This window comes from Ursus americanus, chromosome 6 (assembly GCF_024610735.1).
Source record: "Ursus americanus isolate L20-20 chromosome 6, mUrsAme1.1.p, whole genome shotgun sequence".
NCBI classification, from domain to species: domain Eukaryota; kingdom Metazoa; phylum Chordata; class Mammalia; order Carnivora; family Ursidae; genus Ursus; species Ursus americanus.
Window position 1 is genome coordinate 25307573 of NC_142132.1, and position 21391 is coordinate 25328963.

Consider the following 21391-nt stretch of genomic DNA (forward strand, 5'->3'; position numbering starts at 1 on the left):
AAAAAAAAAGGGCAAAAGATTTGAATGGATATTTCACACAGAAAAAGATAACGGCCAATAAGCACTTGAAAAGATGCTCTATATCAGTCATTAGGGAAATATGGATTAAAACCACAATAAGATACCATTGCAGACCCACTAGAATGACTAAAATTAAAAACACAGACAATATGGGGCATCTGGGTGGCTCAGTGGGTTAAGCACCTGCCTTCCCCTCAGGTCATGATCTCAGGGTACTGGTATTGAGCCCCACATTGGGCTTCCTGCTCAACAGGGAGCCTGCTTCTCTCCCTCCTCCTGGCTTGTACTCCCTCTGGCTATCTGTCTTCTTGCTCTCAGATTAAATAAATAAATAAAATCTTTTAAAAGAAGATATTAATTAAAAAAAGAAAAAACCCAGACAGTATGGAGCACCTTGTACTCAAATGTATTGCTGATGAGAATGCAAAGGGAAAAGAGTTGGGTAGTGCTGCTTCTTTTTTTTTTTTTTTAAGATTTTATTTATTTGAGAGAGAGAGTTGGGGGGGGAGGAGCAGAGGGATAGAGAGAATCTTAAGCAGGTTCCACGCCCAGTGTGGAGCCCCAGACAGGGCCCAATCTCAGGACACTGAGATCCTGACCTGAGCTGAAATCAAGAGTCTGAGGCTTAACCAACTGTGCCACCCAGGTTTCCATGTTATTGTTTATCCTTATTCAAGGGAATGTACTTAGGGAAATACAGATGCTTTAGGATATGAGTTTTATCGTTTGCTTTTATTTTAAATTCTAGATTTTTTTTTTTTTTTTTTTAAGATTTCTTTATTTTAGGGGCGCCTGAGTGGCTCAGTTGGTTAAGCATCTGCCTTCAGCTCTGGTTGTGATTCCAGGGTTCTTGGATCCAAGCCCCACGTTGGGCTCCCTGCTCAGTGGGGAGCCTGCTTCTTCCTCTGCCTCTGCTGCTCCTCCTGCTTGTGCACTCACTCTCTCTGTCAAATAAATAAAATCTTTAAAAAAAGGATTTCTTTATTTTAAATATATATAGAGAGAGCGCACACAAGCGGGTGGGGAGTGGCAGAGGGAGAAGGAAAGAGAGGCACAGAAGCTGACTCCCTGCTGAGTGCAGAGCCTGTCTATCTTGGGGCTGGATCCCAGGGATCATGACCTGAGCTGAAACCAAGAGACAGAGGCTTAACCAACTGAGCCATCCAGGCTTCCCTAAATTTTAGATTTCGACCTCTCTTTTTTCCATTATAGGCACAGTCAGTACAATTTTTAAGTTGGCCTAAAATGATAACATTGGATAATCATATTTTCTTCTCATTTTTATCCCACAAAATTCAACTTTTGTATTTTGCTGCAGTTTGTAAATTATCCTCTATACACTGGTACATTGGTCTTTACTTTAAAAACTTGAGGAGAAGGGGTGCCTGGGTGGCTCAGTTGGTTAAGCCTCCAACTCTTGGTTTTGGCTCAGGTCATGGCTCAGGATCCTGAGATCTAGCCACGCATTGCATAGGGCTTGGTGCTTAGCAGGGAGTCTGCTTCTTGCCCCATCCCGTCCCCCCCACCTCGAATAAATAAATACAATCTTTCAAAGAAATTGTGGAGAAAAAATGAAAAAGAACTTAGAGGAAAATAGGAAAAAAGGGATTGGAAAAACCTGTATTTAATTAGACTAAGGTTCTGGAACAGTAAATTTATATTCAGAGTACTGATATTGTCTTCAGTTTCTCCCTTAATTTGTGTATTCTTCATTTGCTAGTCTTTTCTTTTATTCCTTGCCATCCTGCTCTCATTACTGTGGTTTCTTCATTTGGGAAAGAAGGTGAAAGGAATTTTAATGTTTCTTCCTTAAAGTATGCTTTGAAAGCTTGAGTGGAAAGATAGTGTGATCAATACTCTTAGTATTTTATACACATTTTTTAACATTTAAACATCTCTGAAATTGGGTTGCATTCAGGAGTATATCACCTAGAATTAAGTCAGGTTCTTCCAGATAATTGTATTTTAGTCACCTAGTGGCAATATTAACCATCCTAGTAGTGTAAATTCAGACCACAAACCTACTACATGACTCTTCAGATTCTCAAGGGGAGGTTTTTCCCCGTGCCCTGGACTATGTCAGGGCTGAGATGTACACATTTTGTGTGTTTCTTCTATGTTGCAGATTTATTTCTTCTTTTTCTTCATGTTATGGGTAGCCCTGTGATGTCCTAGCTTTATGAGGCCCTACATTTTCTTGGGCATCCCCCCCCCCCATTTTTAGTGGCATATAATATGGGTGAGTTTTACACTTGATGGCATCTTAAATTTTAATCCTCTTTTATTTTGTTCTGTGTATGCCACCATAGTCACTTCTTTTCACCGAAACGTTTTTATATTGAATATTTGAGTGAGAAAAGTGAATATTATAATTAATTCATGTTTTACTTTAGAAATGATATGTTTGTTCAGACTTATTTATTTATTAAAAAGATTTTATTTATTTGAGAGAGAGAAATCACGAGCGGGGGGAGGGTCAGGGGGAGAGGGAAAAGCAAATTCCCCACTGAGCATGGAGCCTGACACCAAGCTCCATGCAGAGTAGGATCCCAGGACCCCAAGATATGACCTGAGTCGGAAGGCTGACGTTTAACGGACTGAGCCACCCAGGCGCCCCTGTTGTTCAGGCTTTTAAAGCACAGGCTGCTGTTCTCTTGGCACAATGTGATAAAATGTATCCCTCCTGAGGGTGTTCCTCAGAGAAAATATTCAGACATATTAGTAAATTATTGGCTGAAGTTTATGAAAACAAAAACTAATGCTACTTAAATCTTTTTTTTCTTTTATAAAATCTAGTCCAGAGTGTTTTGTTGTGTCTGTATATCTATGGTATTTGAATTTCAATTTTTAGGAATCCATTGCATAAATTAGAAAGTTCTTACCTATATATTTTTACATTGCCAAGCATACTTTTTCCTGAAGGATAGGGACATAAAGGTAGAATGAGGTCTTGCAATTATGTTTCTTTTTTTAAATAACAACTTTATAGAAATATAGTTCACATACCATCCAATTCACTCTTTTAAAGTGTACAATTCAGTCGTTTTAATATATTCACAGGGTCATGCAACGAATATCACTGTCTAATTTTAGAGCATTTTTACGACCCCCAAAAGAAACCCAGTAATCAGTTAAAAATTGTATCTGCTCTTTACAAGGCTCTATGCTAGGTTTTGGGAAGGCAGTAAATCCTGGTCTCAAAGTTTATAACCCAGTAAAGAATAAGAGAACTACCTGTATATTTTATGTATGTGACAAAATATACCACAAGCCAGAATGAAGGATTTTGAATATTCAGACCTCTCACATGGATCACAGCTCTATAATCTCTTTCATTAAGTAGTAAAGTAATCTGAGACCCAGAGGCGTCACTGCCAGTAGTTCTGTGGCACAGCCAGAATAGTTTCTTGAAGAAATCACTTGAGATTGCTGTGTCTTGAAAAATTAGAGATGACTGAGGAGGACATTTCAGGTAGAGGGAACAGCATAAACAAAGCCTCAGGACACCTTTAGGAAATAGCGAGTAGTTCATTTTGATTATTAGAGCAAAAGGTGCGTGATGTGGAGCAATATGAGGTAAAACGGATTTTGGAGAGATGGTGAAAAGCTTTGAACTCCTTGAAGATACAAAAACTTGTATAGTTTGGGCAGGTAGTGAGGGATGTCTAAAGGTTATTAAGTAGGAGAGTGACATAGTTGGAGCTGGGGACAGTGCTTCTCAAACTATCAGAGATGCGGAATCCATTTTGTTGTTGTTGTTTTCATCCCAGTCTTTTCAAATTGATGCATTTATAAAATATAGTAAAAATGAATTACTAGGAAAATGAAGAGACATGTAAGTTTATTTATTTTTTTAAGTTTAAGTAATCTCTACACCCAACATGGGGCTCAAACTCATGACCCCGAGATCAAGAGTTGCACGCTCCTTGGACTGAGCCATCCAGGCACCCCTGCATTTTTTATTATTACATTCAACAAATGTAAAATTTCACAATTGCTGTAAAGGTTTCTAAATACTTGCAATTTCTGTATGTATCATGTCATGGATTAGTAATGACTATTCACAGAGGAGCATTGGTCTGTAGACCACACACCACACTTTGAGTAGCAATACTTCAAAACAATCAATTTGGCTGTTAGTGTTCAGGCAGAACAATTGGAAGGTGATTGCCAAAGAGTTAATGAGTTAGCAAGGACCTGGACAAGTTGTTAGCAGTATGAAATGAATGGAAGATTTGGTTTCCGTAGAAATTTGGAAATGTATTTATTTTTATTTATTTTTTAAAGATTTTATTATTTGAGAGTGTGAAAGAAAGCATGAGCAGGGAGAGGGGCAAAGGGAGAAGCAGGCTCCCTGCTAAGGGAGGATCCCAGGACCCTTGGATCATGCATGACTTGAGCTGAAGGCAGCCACTTAACCAACTGAGCCACCCAGGCGCCCCCAACATTTGGAAATTTAAATGAAGGCAGATGAGATGATGTGGATTTGAGGGAGAGGAAACAATATTAACTAGATTTTAGGGTCAAGTGGTAAAATGAGAGTGCCAAAAGCAGAAATAGAAACTAGTTTGGGGAGAAAGATGCTAAATTAGAAAAGAAATCCACATTATAGCATATTTTTATTAAGTAAGCACACATATACACTCACAAAGAGACATTGATTGGTTCGTAATCTAAATTTTACTTTCGATCTCAGAAAAAACACTTGTAACTTTTCTTTGATTGCAACAAGCTTTGAGTATATTATTACACAAACCCATAACCAAAACATGCCCGGGAAGATTTTATACTTGTATCTTTCGTCTCACTTGTTGTTGCAGTAACCGTTGTTGGGCCCTTGGCCAGGAAATTGTGACTCTAGGCAGGGGGAGGAGCTAGGGATAAAGTTCACCATCGCCAAAGAGACTCTATTCCAAAAGGATTTTTGTGGAGCAACAGTGATATCCAATGACAAGTTAAATTAGACACAGAGGTGTTTTCTCCAACAGTCTCAGAAGATACATGCTGTTGAGCGGCTTGGTTCAGACTAAAACAGTCTTTTTGAAGTTAGGTTAAAGTTACACAGAAATAAATTATACTAGGGACTCGAAGAAGACTTCTGTTATGTGACTTCAAGAACTCATTGATTCAGATAGTTTCACACATTGCAGAACGGCATCCAGTGACAGATGAGGTAATGCTGCTTTGAATTGTGAGTTAAATCGCAAAACCACTAAGAGTGTGCTGTTTACAAAATTCCAAATTTAGTAAGTTACATGTTCATGTTCCTTAAGGATGATGATATTAGATCCCTATTCTTAAAGCACATAGTCTTATTTCTTATGGTTAATATCTGTATTTACTTGGATAGAATTTCTTTAAATTTCGTGCCTTACTGTGGTGGGATATGATAGTAAAAGCTGTTACATTTATTTCTGTCTAAATCTGTGCCTGGTTTTATAGTGCCAGGTTTTATATGTGTTGTTTCCTAAAGATTGTTTCACTCGTTAATGCTCAAATCTGTATCTTGCAAATGCCTTAATATGTAGGAATTTCTTGCTGATCATTGCATTTTAAGGTTGGATGCTTACGTCAGTCATGCTTTATGGAAACTTTGTGCTTTATTTAAAGTAAGCTTTGGAAAGTTAATTTCACAAATGTATTCACATTCTTGAGGTGAAGCTCTACAGTGGAGTGTGTTCCACTGGTTAATAATTTAGAAAAGTGACACAAGTAAATTGGCATATTGGCAAAGAGAGTCAAGGCCCTGGAACCAATAGAAATTTTTGAATTCTCCAAGCAGATATGATCTTTTGTTTTAAATGTATGGTGGGACAGTGAGCCAGTCTTTCAACTGATACAGTGCCTAATACTCTCTTTTGTTCTAACAGTAAAGAATAGTGATTAGTTTGAGGCCAAGGGATTGTTTCTCTTGAAGACTGTATCCTAGAGACATGATATTTCTGGCCCCGGGCTGCCTGTCTTCTGAAGTCAGTGCATACTTTCAGCATTTGGATGTTTATTATCTTTGTAAATCTTAGAGTACGTATTATTGCAGTTCTCTATGATCCAGCTATTCCCTTTTATCATCACAGCTTTACTTAATACACTTTAGGTATTCCCACACAAATTAGATTTAATTCCCTAGTGCCCTTTCCTCCCATTTTTATAGCATAAATTAGGAAAAGGAGATGAAAACACATGTGAGATTTTTCTTTTTATTTCATAATAGGAATGAGAAGGGGAGACAGGAAAGATTGTTTCTTTCTTAAATTCAGGAGTTGCTTCTGTGAATGAGATTACTTATTTTGAATGAAAATGAAAAGATAAAGGATATTTAGTGGAAGGCCTTCATAAGACAACATCTTATTTCCTAAAGTCAGGTATCTAAAAAGTCTTTCCTCACTCAGTCTACTCCCTGAAACAAAGTGGTACCGGCTTTGTAGTAGGCTTTCAGCAAATGTGCTGATGGAATAAGGTGACAAGTTAATTAAAGGGGAAAGAGTGTGATTTGATGGATATTTAGCAGTGATAATTTTGGCAAAAACAATAGATTTTCATATTCCCAACATATGCGATTCCAAGAGTTTGTATGGATAGTGTACCTAGGGTGCATTATAATCTTCATATCCTTAATGTGATAAAGGAGTACAGGCTTAATCTTTCTTCTGACCAATAAAGAAACTGGTAAGCTATCTTGCTGGGTCTGTTGACAGTTTCTTTCTACCTTTAGCACTGATCGATATTAGCAAAGTGTGTTTTTTAACCTTGTGATTTGAGCTGTACCTGAAACCAGGTCACATCACTCTATCAGAAACAAACCTGTTTCTTTTATCACATGGTCCCAACATATACCCCTCCTGGATGGTATCACAAGAATCTTCCCGGTCTTTCCTGCCTGAATTCCCATAGAATATTTTAGGCATGTCAGCTGTTTAGGCTCTGATCAAGGATTTGATCCTGTTGGCCTCTAGCCTGAATTGAGAGTGTGTTTGAAAAACCTAATCTTCAGTGGCAACATTTGTTTTCCAGAGTTAGAACCATTGCTTTATGTCTTACCCTTCTTGTGCCTTCAGAAGGATTTATGTAACTGAGAAAAGGTGATAATAAGTAAATGCTTTTTATCAGTAAAAGCACGGTGAAATTTGATAAAGTGGTACAAGGATCATGGTGATATATTTGGATTTGCGGGTGTTTAAAAAAAAGATTTGGGTGGGTGTCATTTACTTGTAGCTCCTTGTATCTTTCAGCTATCCATTAAGCTTCTATCCCCCCTCCCATCCATTAGAGAGGGCCTATATTAGGGAAACTTAAAATAGGAGACCACAGCACCCATCAGGTCTAATTAAGGAATAGGAAGCCCCAGGAAAAAGAAAAGAAAAACACCTATCTGCAGAGGAAGCCAAAAATGCAAAGGACCATTGCTACAGTAATTTGGGATATGAAGAATTATAAATAGGCCTTTTAGGTACTTGTTGTATAAAACAAAGTCCACTATTGGGGCACGTGGGTGGCTCAGTCATTAAGCGTCTGCCTTTGGCTCAGGTGGTGATCCCAGGATCGAGCCCCACATCAGGCTCCCTGCTCAGCGGGAAGCCTGCTTCTCCCTCTCCCGCTCCACCTGCTTGTATTCCCTCTCTCGCTGTCTTTCTCTCTGTCAAATAAATACAATCTTGGGAAAAAAAGCAAAAACATAGTCCACTATTGGTCAGTGGCGAAGCTAATATACAAGACTCAGTGTTATCTAGATTCTAAACATTGACTTTCATATGTAACTCATCAGTACTTAGTAGATAAACTGGTTAAAGCATAATATAATAAATACATAATCCCATTAGAAAAATAAAGTATTAATCTACAGTATTACAGAGATAAGGAGCTAAATACCAATACTGGCATTAATTCTCAGGATTTAGTTCTCAGGAACTAAGGGTTTTATAGAGTTAATCTAGTGTGCATAAGACACTAAGATAAGTAATGATTTTCATATTTTTCAGAAGATTAATAGTTCTTAATTCAAGGGCCTATTGATTTTAAGTCCTTGATTAAAATATTTCTAAGCAAATACTTGGTTTTTTTGGTCTGCATTTTAAAATTGGTACATACATTCTGATGAGAGGAAAAGCTTTCTGCTAAAATTTGAAATACTAATATATGAGTTGGTGAAGAGTCATTACCTAGATTAGTGGTTCCCAAACTCTTCAGTATTGCATCAGTTAAAATGTAGAACATTCATCCCTTCGTGTACTGTTGTCCTTATTTATATATAGTAGAAAACATATACAAATTAGACATATTGAAATGATGAAATAAGTGTCCGTAGAAGATCTGATATCTTGTTTTTGTACTCAGTGGTGTCTTCTGCATCCCCTGGTACAGTCACTCCTCTTTGGAGATTATTGACCTGCATCATGAATAGGAGCCCAGTCCAGGCATCTTTATTTTTTAACAAGGTTTCTAGGTGATTTGTAGCATTGTCATTTCTCACAGTTACTTCTAAAATGAAGGCAAAGAAAAGGTTTGGTAATAAGAGAATAAACTATTCAGTAATTTTGGCTATCAAGCTGGGGATGAGATGGAAAGGGAGGGTGTGTGTGTGTGTGTGTGTGTGTGTGTGTGTGTGTGTGTGTGTGTTTTAAGAGAGGGGTGGGGGGTTAGAGGGAGAAGGAGGAGGGAGAGAGAGAATCCCAAGCATGCTCCATGCCCAGCACGGACCCTGACATGGGACTTGATCTCATGACCCTGAGATCATGACCTGAGACGAAATCAAGAGTCGGACAGTTAACTGACTGAGACACCTTGGTGCCCCAAAGGGATACTTTTGTTTTCAGAGATGAGTAAAACTTACCCCCAAACAGCATCATGGTGATGATTTACCATTTTATTATATGTTTAGTTTTCCCTGTGTCTTCAAAAGTGATCTTTCTAAAATTTGAATCTGATTATTTCATTTATTCAAAATCTGGTAATTTGTCCTTGCTTGCACGATCAAGTCCAAACTCTAATGTGACATACAAAGTCTTCATGATTTTGACTCCTGCTAAACCTTTTTAGCTTCATTTTTAGCTAGCTTTTATTGCCCCTTCTCCCTACTCCTGCTCTTCTGGAAAACCTCCTTTTGCAAAAACAAACAGAAAAGCAAAACCAAAGAAAACTCCTCAGCTCCGGCCATACTAAATGTTTTATAGTCACTATAAACCTTGTCCATGCTTGGTTATTCTGCCTGGATTGCTTTCGTTGCTTTGTTCATTTGGAAAACTTCTACTGATTGCTTAAGATTAAGCTCAGACATCTCTTCTGGTCTCTAAAGAAGTGGTATTCTTGCCTCTGTCTTATTTTATAACATTTATTGAATTGCTAAAATTATTATGTATAACTGTCTCTCCTGCTAGGCTGAATTCCTCAAGGATAGAGATCATAAATTAAAATAGAAGTCCAGGGGCAGGTACTCTTGTTCATTTACTGCTGTATCATGTACCTTGTTTGGGATATAGTAAGCACTCAGTGTTTGAATGAATCTATTTATGTTTATGTCCTTATTTATTTATTTATTTTTTAAAGATTTTATTTATTTACTCAACAGAGATAGAGACAGCCAGCGAGAGAGGGAACACAAGCAGGGGGAGTGGGAGAGGAAGAAGCAGGCTCACAGCGGAGGAGCCTGATGTGGGGCTCGATCCCATAACGCCGGGATCACGCCCTGAGCCGAAGGCAGACGCTTAATCGCTGTGCCACCCAGGCGCCCCTATGTTTATGTCTTTAGTATCTGGCATGTGGTAGATTTTAAATGAACCTCTGTTTATTAAATAATTTATAAATGAATGACTAAATGTATTATAAAATCTCAAAAATAAGCTTATCTTGGGGTCAAACTTAGAAAAGGAGAGCTGATTCTCTGAAGTCTTTAGCACATGGCATTGTTAATACCAAGAACAGTAAGAAAATACACATATTTTCATATAATATCTGATTTCATTTATGGTATAAGAAGGACTTTGAATAATTTTTGTTATGAATCTTTTTTTTTTAAGTTTTTTAAAGATTTTATTTATTTATTTATTTATTTGTCAGAGAGAGAGAGAGAGAGCGCACAAGCAGGGGAAACAGCAGGGGGACAGCATGCAGAGCAGGCAGAGGGAGAAGCAGACTCCCGGCTGAGCAAGGAGCCTGATGCAGGACTTGCTGCCGCTTAATGACTGAGCCACCCACGCATCCCTTTTTTTAAGATTTTATTTATTTGAGAAAGTGGGGGGGGGGACACAAGCAAGGGGAGGAGCAAAGGGAGAGGGAGAAGCAGACTCCCTGCTGAGCGGGGAGCCAGAGCCCTGATGCGGGAGTGGGGTTCAATCCCAGGATCCTGAGATCATCACCTGAGCCGAAGGCAGATGCTTAACCAACTGAGCCACCCAGGTGCCCCTGTTATGAATATTAATATTGGTATTTAAATGAAAAAATCTAGAAAGATAACCAAATAATTACATTAAACTTAGGAATTTTGGGGGGTGTTTGCTTCAGTGTTAATTGAGAGAACATTTTTTGCTTCTTTTTTTAGGGTGTTTGTGAACCGAAGTTTAGCCATGGAAAAAATAAAGTGTTTTGGTTTTGATATGGATTATACACTTGCTGGTGAGTAGCACTTTTCAATTGCTTAAAAACTGTTTTAGATAAAACACAGTGGGTCTGCAGGAGGCAATTTGCTAAACACTTGTTGGTTTAATCATATATTTAGCTACTAGAAGCTCTTATTATCAAAGCTCCTTCCATTGATATTTATGAATATTGAAATTACCAAATATCCTTGAGATTTACATAATATAGATATGTAGAACAAGTGCTAAATTATTTTAGAGTTCCTGGTAAGAAATAGTATGGTGAAATTATACATTAATGTGTATATCAGGGCACTTTTGGCTTTTACTCTGTAAACTATTCTTCAACATGGAATTTTGTATCTCTCGTTCTACGCAAGGAAAACTTATATCAGTTAAAAATTTTAATGTTATTCTTAAGACAAATGGAAAATGTGTTTATTTCCATTAAAATGATTGCAAATACACTATGTAAGGACTTTTTAAAAATTAGAGCTATTGCTTTGTTCATTATCAGATAGACTTTAAACACAGCACTGTGTTGTTTTTCCCTTCCTGTCTCTGAGATATATTTGAAATAATCAGTGGATTAGTTAACAGTTGCAAGATATTTTCAGAACTTACGAAGTTTTTATTAAAAATTCATTTGATTTTGATGTGAAAATGTCATTTAGCTTAAGTAGTGGAGATGAAGGACTGAGTCGAGTGCCTGGTATATATGTATGTGCATGCGTGTGTGTATTGCTATGACACTTGAAAAAGAATCTTTCAGAAATTTTCTATAAAAAATACAGTCTTTACACAAAAATCTTAAAATGTATAAATTCACATCTTCAGAAACCTCTTGTAACAGTATTAGAAAACTAAGTTTCATCTCAAATTAGATCTCAATTTGATGTTCAATTTAGGCTAGTATAATAATATGCATTATAACATATAAGTGTATTATAAATGTATGTAATATGTATTGCAATATAATAATGCAAAAATGAACACATACAGTTTATAGGTAGTTGCCACATAGATGTGGCTATGCTTTGTACCAAACAAGTTACATATTAAAAATATACACTGACTTGGTTTGAATTTCCCTTTCTTCCCTCCATACTCTTTGTTGTTTATTTCATTTTCTATTGCCTTAAAGTTGTTTTTGCTGCATATTTATTCTTATATATTTTTCTAATTGGACACAGACACTTTTAGGACCACTTCTTGGAAAGCAGGTTGGAAGTACTGTACTTTCTCAGGGTAGATCTTTCCAAATTCTGAGGGTAGAATTAGTAAATTCTCCTTCCTAGAATTTTACCTCTCCAGGGAAAGGAATGGTGAGTTAATTCAGCTGAAAGAGATACTATCTAAAACAGAAATAGAAGTTAGTAGGAAAAAAAGTGACAGACGTTTTCCCCCCTTGGTTATTAAGACAATATCATTGTATTGAAATAGTCGTTAGTATTTATTGAAAACCTGTAGTGTTCAGGCACATTTTGTTACTGAGCATTGAGATAACTACATGTTCCCACAGAATAATGAAAAAATGAATTCTCTTGTTTAATGAAAGTCACTGAAAAAAGCCTAAACTTTAGAGATACCTTATGATTTCTTCCTTTTGCTTTTTTGTTTTTTTAATCCCACTTCATGTTTTAATGCTTACTCTTAGTGAAGGCACTAATATACTTCACTTATATATAAAATAATTATTAACATTTATTAAGTGCTTACTATGTGCTAAGTAAGCCCTGTTCTAATAATAGATTATTTTATATAATACATGGATTATCTCATTCACGTCACTTATTTAATATTTACAGAAACTCTATGAGGCAGATACTGTTGTCTTCATTTTACAAATGATGCTAGGACATTAAGGACTCTGTCCAAGGGTGTTTAGCTATGATAGAGCTGAACTGAGATTCAAACCTTAGTATACATTTATACATGTGTGTGAGTATACACACACACACACATATATATGTATTATGATAAGTTTATCATTTTGAACAATGACAATTTATAGTGAGGTATAATTTTAAAGTACTAATAAGTTCCCTCCCTTAAACAAACAAACCAGGACTTAAGCACTCAAAAAAGCAATGCCCTTTAAAGGAGTCTCCTTTGAGATACTGTACATTATTTCAACAACTCAGTGTTGGATGAAAACATTGTTAGTCTTCTTATGATACTACCTTCATTTCATAAAGCACGCAGGAAAACAAGTTTATTGGCTTATACTTTCTCCTGTTTTCCAGAATAGTATTCATTAAATTTGTCTGAGAGTAACTTTTGTTATATAAAAAACTAACAAACCACACCCGTGAAGTGCTAAGGACTTTCATCAGAAAAATGTGTCATAAAGTATAGAGACAATATTAAAAGAAGTGGTTTTTGAAAGCTCTGAGTATTTGGAATAAACATCCCTGGAATAAGTGTAATAGCTTCACGGAATAAGTTCTTGGAAAGGGTCTGTATTTGTTCTGAAGCCTTGTCTGAGACACTGTCTCCTCTGCAGTCCTGACACCTTGGTACCTCATTTCCTAAGAGCAATTTATATATCATTTGCGACTTTTGTTTGCTTGCCTGTCTCCCCATTGGCCTGTGAGTTCTTCAAGGGCAAGGGCTTTCTTTTTCGCTTTTTTATCCTATGTGTTGCCTAAAGCCTGACATATAGTAGGTGCTCAGTAAGTATACTGAACGAACAGTTTGGGTACATAAGTTTTAATAAATCAGTTTAAGAATCGCTATATTTTATTAAAATAAAAACTTAAATAAATTAAAAGCTGTGTTTTTTTTTAATAATAATTTTTTATGATGTTATGTCACTATACAGTACATCCTTAGTTTTTGATGTAGTGTTCCATGATTCATTATTTGCATATAACACCCAGTGCTCCATGCAATACGTGCCCTCCTTAATACCCATCACTGGCCTATCCCAGTCCCCTACCCCCCTCCCGTCTGAAGCCCTCAGTTTGTTTCCCAGAGCCCATAATCTCTCGTGATTCATTCCCCCTTCTGTTTACCCCCCCCCCCTTCATTCTTCCCTTCCTTCTCCTACTGATCTTCCTGCTGAAATGCCCTCAGCAACAATCCTGGAAAAAATAAAATAAAAATAAAATAAAATAAAATAAAATCTGTAAGAAAAATAAAGACTTTAATGTGAGACCTGAAACCATAAAAATCTTAGAAGAGAGCAGAGGCAGTAGTTTCTCTGACATCGGCTGTAGCAACTTTTTTCTAGATAGGTCCCCTGAGGCAAGGGAAACAAAAGCAAATAAACTATGGAAACTACATTAAAATAAAAAGATTACGCACAGCGAAGAAAGAAGTCAACAAAACTAAAAGACAACCTACTGAATGGGAGCAGATAGTTGCAAATGACATCTGAGAAAGTGTTAATATCCAAAATACATAAAGAACTTCTAAAACTCAATAATCTAATTAAAAATGGGGAGAAGAACAGCCCTTTCTCCAAAGAAGACAAACAGATGGCCAACAGACACATGAAAAGATGCTCAGCATCACTCACCATCAGGGAAATGGAAATCAAAACTCCAGTGACGTATCACCTCACATATGTCAGAATGGCTAAAATCAAAAACACAGACACAACAGGTATTGGCGAGGATGTGGAGAAAAAGGATCTTTTGTGCACTGTTGGTGGCAATGCACACTTGTGCAGCCAGTATACAAAACAATATGGAGCTTCCTCAAAAAATTAAAAATAAAACTACCCTATGATCCAGGAATTGCACTACTGGGTATTTACCCAAAGAATACAAAAACACTAATTCAAAGGGATACATAGGCAGCTGTGTTTATAGCAGCACTATTTATGATAGCCAAATCAGGGAAGCAGCCCAAGTGTCTGTTGATTGATGACTGGTTAAAGAAGATGTGGTATATATATATATACACACTCAATACACATACATACACACAATGGGATATTATTCAGTCGTAAAAAAGAATGAAATCTTGCCATTTGTAACAAAAGGATGGAGCTTGAGAGTATAATGTTAAGTGAAATAAGTCAGAAAAAGAAAAATGCCATATGATTTCACTTATATGTGGAATTTAAAAAAGAAAACAAGCAAAGGGGGGAAAAGAGAGAAAGAGAGAGAAACCAAGAAATAGACCCTTAACTACAGAGAACAAACTACTGGTTACCAGAGGGGAGGTAGGTGAAGGAATGTAAAATAGGAGGTGGGGATTAAGGACTATACTTGTTGTGATGAGCATCAGGTGATTAAAAACTTAAAAATTAGGGGCGCCTGGGTGGCACAGCAGTTAAGCGTCTGCCTTCGGCTCAGGGCGTGATCCCGGCGTTATGGGATCGAGCGCCACATCAGGCTCCTCCGCTATGAGCCTGCTTCTTCCTCTCCCAGTCCCCCTGTTTGTGTTCCCTCTCTCGCGGGCTGTCTCTATCTCTGTCGAATAAATAAATAAATAAAATCTTAAAAAAAAAAACTTAAAAATTAATAAAAAACTGTAAAAAAAAAAAAAAAAGAATCACTATATTTGAGTTTACCCAGTATAAAATATGCACTATTCAAGTGAAATACTTTTAAATATGAACTTATTTTTTAAATTTTAATCAACTTTATTGAGGAATAAGTTACATACAATAAAACATGCATTTTAAGTATATAAATTTAGTTCAACAAAATGTATACACATGGGTAACTACCACCACAATTAAGATAAAGAATATTTCCATCACTCCAAAAAGGTCCCTCATTGCCTCTTTGAAGTCAGTTCTCCCTCTTACCCTGCCCTTTGCCTCAGGGCTTTTTGTCACTATAGATTAATTTTGCCCTTCTCAGAATTTCATATAATCATGCAGTATGTACTCTTGTGTCTGGCCTCTTTTGCTCAGCTTAATGTTTTTGTGATTCATTGATACTGTGTCTGTCAGTAAATAGTTCATTTTTTTTTTACCCCTTACATCTTTAAACTATAAAAAGTTTGAAATAATTTTAGACCTATGGAAGAGCTGCAGAAATAATAGTTGGTCTCTGTTCTCTTCTAATGGTGACTTCTTACTGACTGTAGTTGACCACAGTACAATTATAAGAAATAAGAAATTAACATTAGTATAGTACTACTAACTGAACTACAGATGTTACTCAGTTTTTACAGATTTTCCCGCTAAGATTCTTTATTCCAATCTAGGATCCCACATTACATTTAGTTGTCATATTTCCTTAGTGTCTTCTGTGGCAGTCCTGTCTTTCATTGCTTTGACACTTTTGAAGAGTACTGGTTAGATATTTTTGTAGAATCTTCCACAATTTGGGTTTGTCTGATGTTTTTTCACATGATTGAAGTATTATGCATATTTGTGAAGAACACTACAGAGATGGTGTACCCTTCTCAGAGTATAATATCGGGTGCATAACGTTGGTAAGTCTTATTACTAGTGATGTTAACCAGTCAGCATTATACAATTATCATGTTTTTCTTTATACTTTTTTGGAGAGAGGAGTCAAGTAGTAGTCCATTGTGTGGGTACAGGTTTTCCCCCCACTATCTGAAAGTAGAGAGTTCCTATGAAATTGTTGGTAAGCTGAAATGTCATAAAGCAAAGAAATAGTTACCATTAATTTATATGGAAAAATTTTTGAGGATTTCTAGCCCTCCCCCCCAACATAACCTATCTTAGGCTTTTCTGATACCTTAAAACACATCTTGCTAATGGATACACAAAGTAAGTTGAGGTAAAGCACAGACGTAATTCAAAGCTATGGTGGCTTGATGCTGAGATGTTGAGTGTAAGTCCCAGGGAAGGAGTGTGTCAGAGCCACTCTTGCTGCTTGTGGTGCGTACCGCCTTTGTAAGCGCTGCTTGCAAAACAAGTGCTGAACGCCATTTTTGCTTTTCACCTTTTTTCATAAAAGCGAAAACCCTCTTCAGATTTATTTCAGTTAGCAAAAACAAGTACAAATGTAGGTCTTTCATCAAAGTTAAGTGGCATAACTTTTTGAACTTTCAAAAAGCAGGGGATGCGTCTATATCACAATTTGTTTATCCATTTATCTGTTGATGGACATTTGAGTTGTTTCCCTTTGGGGCTATTATGAATAACACTGCTATGAACATTGGTTCTACACATACTACAAGTCATTTTGTGGATGTATATTTTTATTTCTCTTGGGTAAAGACCTAGGAATATAATTGCCAGATTATATGTTTACCTTATAGGAAATAGACAAATGGTTTTTAAAAGTAGTGATACCATTTTAAAGTCCCACCCAGCAAACATAAAATTCTATTTGATCCAATCCTCACCTATGCTTGATATTATCAATCCTTTGAATTTTAGCCATTTTAATAAATGTGTTGTGTTATTGTGATTTTATTTGTATTTCCCTCTTAACTAGCAATGTTGAATATCTTCATGTGGTTATTGGCTATTTATATTTCTTTTGTGAAGTGCCTATTCAAATGTCCGTGTTTATTGGGATGTCTTTTTATTGTTGAGTTATAGAAGTTTTTTATGTATTCTGAGTAGTGGTCCTTTGTCAGATACATGTCCTGTGAATATATTGATCAATATGTGTTGGTCTGAATGTTGACATTCTATTTCATTGATCGAAGTGAATATCACATTGTCGTCTTGATTGATTATGTAGTTTTTTTTGTTAGTCTTTAAGCTACGTAGTGTAAGTCCTTTATTCTGTTTTGTAATTGTTTTAATATTCTGTGTCCTTTACATTTCTATATAAATTTTAAAATCAACTTATCAAATTTTCAAAAATGCCTGCTGGGATTTTGATTAGGATTGCTTTGATTTCTAGGTCAGTTTGTAGAGAATTGACGTCTTAACTACATTGAGTCTTCCAGTCTGGGAACATGATACGTTGGGCCATTTACCTAATCTTCTTTAGAATTTCTTAGCAGTGTTTTGTCATTTTTGGTGTAAAGGTCTTACATATATTTTGTTACATTTATCTGTTACATATTTCCTATTTTTTTTATGTACTTGTAAATGCTATTTGATATTTTATTTTCTATTTTATTGCTAACATTTAGAAATAACAGCTGATTTTTGTATATTCTTGAATCCTGTGACTTTCTAAATTCAAGTATTCATTCTAGTAGCTCTTTTATAGACTTATTAGAATTTTGTATGTACATAATCAGATCATCTGCAAGTCCCTTTTTTCTTTCAATCTCTATATCCTTTTTTTTCAATCTGTATATCTTTATATTTTGTTAGAAAAAGCTTTTTTTTTTTTTTTTTTTTTTTTTTTTTGCCTTATTGCAGTAAAACCTTAGTACTTTGTTGAATAGAGGTGTTGAGAATGGACCTCTGCTGTGTTCTTGATCTTAGGGAGAGAATGTTCAGTTTTCACTATTGAGTATGATGTTGTAGGGTTTTTATAAATGCTTTTTATCAGATTGGAAGGTTCCCTTTTATTTTTAGTTTTCTGGGAGTTTTCTTTTTAACATGAGTGCTAAATTTCATTGAATGTTTTCCTGCCTCTATTGAGATGATCCATATGGTTTTTCTTTTTTAGCTTATTAAAAGGATGAGTTACATTGATTGATTTCTGAATGTTAAACCAACTTTGCAGTCCTGAAGTAAATCTCACTTGGTTATATAGTATTCGTTTTATATATTGGCAAATTTGATTTGCCGGTATTTTGTTGAGGGTTTTTGCATTATGTTCATCAGGTTTGTCGTTGTCGTACGTCTGTTGAATTTTGATTTTAGGGTAATGCTGACCTCATATAATGAGTTGGAAACTGTTCCCCTTTCCTATTTTCTGAAAGTTTGGGTAGAATTGGTATTATTTTTTCCTAAGTATTTGATAGAATTAACTAGTGAGGCTATGTGGGCCAGGAATTATTTTTGTAGAAAGGTTTTAAGCTATGCATTCAACTGTTAAATATAGGGCTAGTCAGAGTTTGTTTCTTCTTGTTTTGATAATTTGTGTCCATTTCACTGAGTTTTAAATTTATTGGCATAATTTTCATAATACTTTTATTATTCTTTTGATGTCTGTAAGATCTGTAGTACGTTCTCTTTTTCATTCCTGAAATTGGTAATTGGTGTCTTTTTTTCCCTTCATCAGTCTAGCAAGAGGTTTATCAGTTTTCTTGATTTTTTTCCCCCTGCTAAGAGGCAGCTTTTGGTTTCAGTGAATGTATGAGAATAAGGGGGATTTAAATTTAAAGGTGATTTTAAAGTAATTATATATAAGCATGAAGTTACAACCTGCTTTTATGATAATTGCTGACTATAATTTCTTCTAAAATTAATATAATAAAGAGCTATTCAAATACTCCGGGCACCATTATCTTTATTTGCTTTATATTTTTTAATACAGGCAGTGGCAGTAACTACTTTTATTTCTAATTATAATTTTTAAGTTTGTTTTCCTTCTGTGTTCTAACTCTTAGCATCAGTAACATTATGTTGTTGATCTACTTTCTTGCTTCAGGTGTTTATGGAAAATGCCAAATTTCTGTGCAGAATGAAATGTGGCACCATGTACTTTCTTTCATTTTTTTCCTCCCTGTATATATTGACTTCAGAATTTAGAGGATACAGTGAAGACTTGGTTTCTTAATTTCTTTCAGAATTAGCTTGTTATATGTTAGGTGTTAATAAGTAGCAGCTATTTAAATAGCTGTCTTCTTTGTATATTACTATTTTCAATGTAGAGAAGATACTTAATAAGCATTTGATTTTTTTATTGAGGGAAGGAATAACCCAATACATGTTAATTTTATCTGAAATGAAATTATTAGTTGTGCTGTAAAACTGCGTATCTACCATAATCTGTGAATTGGCTATTCTGGCAAACAATATTTTGAATGATATGGAGTTAACCACTTACAGCATAGATGGATTACTAGTTTTCATAGAATGTAGTGAAATTGATAGTGAAGCTAGGATTGATGCTTCTGAAGTATCTGGATAGGACATCACATCTCAAGTGGTAGTCATGTTTTGGAGTGGTTGAGAGAATGTGGTTATTGGCTTAGGGCCTACCTTATCACACTGTAAATTTTGCCAAAATTTGTTCTGAGAAAACAGCTGCCTAGGTGAAGTTGGTTTGGTGTTTTTTTTTTAATCCCTTGTTTTCAAATGTGGGAAATGTATATGACTTTTTCATGGAGAGTGTGGAGGATGGGATTTAATTCTGTCTTTGGTTTTCTAGAAAATGGCTGTAGCAGAACTACTTTGGTGAGACGGGTGTCATGGCTTTGTTTGGTTTTGATTATTAACCTTTTTTTATAGTTCGTTTTGATAAGAACATTCGTTTCAAATCTTCGTGTCAGATGTTGGGTTTGATAGACTTAGTGGTAAATAATTAAGATTTTGATTTGTCACTAATAAGGAAGAGGATAATTAAGGCAAAAATACATACATGGACTCTAAGAATATTAAGCTGTATTTATAGCAGTTCTAAACTTGTAATTTCCCAAAACTAAACGACATAGATCTTTGGTAGAATGAAGTTAAGTTGAGGGATTGTTGGGGTTTTTTGTTTGTTTGCTTGTTAAAAGAGAAATTACTGGCATGACTTGTATTACTTTTATAAAGAATTTTATGATTTTGGGTACAGTTCGGTACATTCATTCCTCTGAATGAAGTGTGTCACAGTGTTCAGTAACATCCATTCTGATGGGAACCTCATTATCTTCATCTCATCTGAATGCCAGCCTCATTTTTTCAGAGAAGATCCTCTTTATCATCAGCTATTCCTATAATTAAAGTAAGCTATGTATTTTTTATGTTTTTATTAGTTTATTTGCAGGATTTCTATGTAAGATTGACGGTTTTATATAAAATTTTAAAAATTCCAAAATAAAGAACTTTCCTGTTGGCATAAACTAATTTTTCCTGATTGTCTTGGACCTAAATAAATTTTAATCCTCAAATCTGCCTGTAAGATGTATATCAGTTTTGGTATTTAGCCCCTTTCTCTGTAATACTGTAGATTAACATTTTATTTCTCTAATGGGAGTATGTACATTAATTATGCTTTAACTAGTTTGTCTGCCAAGTATAGATGAGTTATATACATGAAAGTCAATGTTTAGATTCTAGGTAATACTGAGCCACTGATGAGCAGTGGACTGTTTTATATAAAAAATGCACATGGAAAAACATGCACATGATACGTTATCAGAAAGTGGCCCTTTGCATTTTTGTCTTCCTCTGCAGATATGTGTTTCTCTTTTCCCTTCTCCTGAGGCTTCTTTTTCCTTAATTAGTCCTGTTGGGTGCTCTGGTTTTCTATTTTATTAAGTTGCCCTAATGTAGGTGCTTTCTAAACAACAAATTTGAGTTTGTGGGTCTTTATTTGAGAGCACTATTTAGCCTTTTTTTGCTTACATGGGACAGACAGATGGATCAGAATAAGTGCATTTCCCAGGACAACTCAAGCCAAAAAAATCTTGAAAGTCCACCTAAGATTAGGTCTTTGGACTTGTGAAAGAGCAAGAAGGTTGTTTTTAACCCAGCTACTTCCTCTCCGCGGAGTGAAGGGAATAATCTGTACTGTTTATTAATTTTTTCTCTTTGGTTTTGTTTGTATAGAGGACTGCTAAAAATGTTATGTTGCTGAATTTATTGTTACAGTGGACAGTAGAGTGAAAATGGAAAACAAAGGGAGGATTAATATTTTTTAGGTTGTTTAGTGCTCGTTCATTTTTTAAGTGTCAAATAGGCGTAAAAAGACCCGTGGTTTCCATTACTCTTCATATTCTGTTACTTAGTTTGATTATATCCAGAAATTTATTGCTGAGGTTTCAAATGAGAAATTCTTTTCTGATCCAGTGAGTGGCAT

The 21391-nt window shown here is 35.6% G+C and overlaps 1 protein-coding gene across 8 annotated transcripts in view; it reads left to right on the forward strand.

Annotated features, from left to right (window-relative positions):
• The window catches only part of NT5C2 (5'-nucleotidase, cytosolic II), an 86183-nt gene that overhangs the window by 32688 nt on the left and 32104 nt on the right, over positions 1-21391 (forward strand). For 5 of the 8 annotated variants that reach the window (XM_045803019.2, XM_045803020.2, XM_087862745.1 and 2 more), the window contains one exon: positions 10553-10626. In XM_045803019.2, the coding sequence (XP_045658975.1) occupies positions 10553-10626 (74 nt within the window). Of the gene's footprint in view, positions 1-4706; positions 5213-10552; positions 10627-21391 lie in introns of those variants that run through there. The other 3 variants (XM_045803022.2, XM_087862746.1, XM_087862747.1) reach the window with 3 other exon arrangements.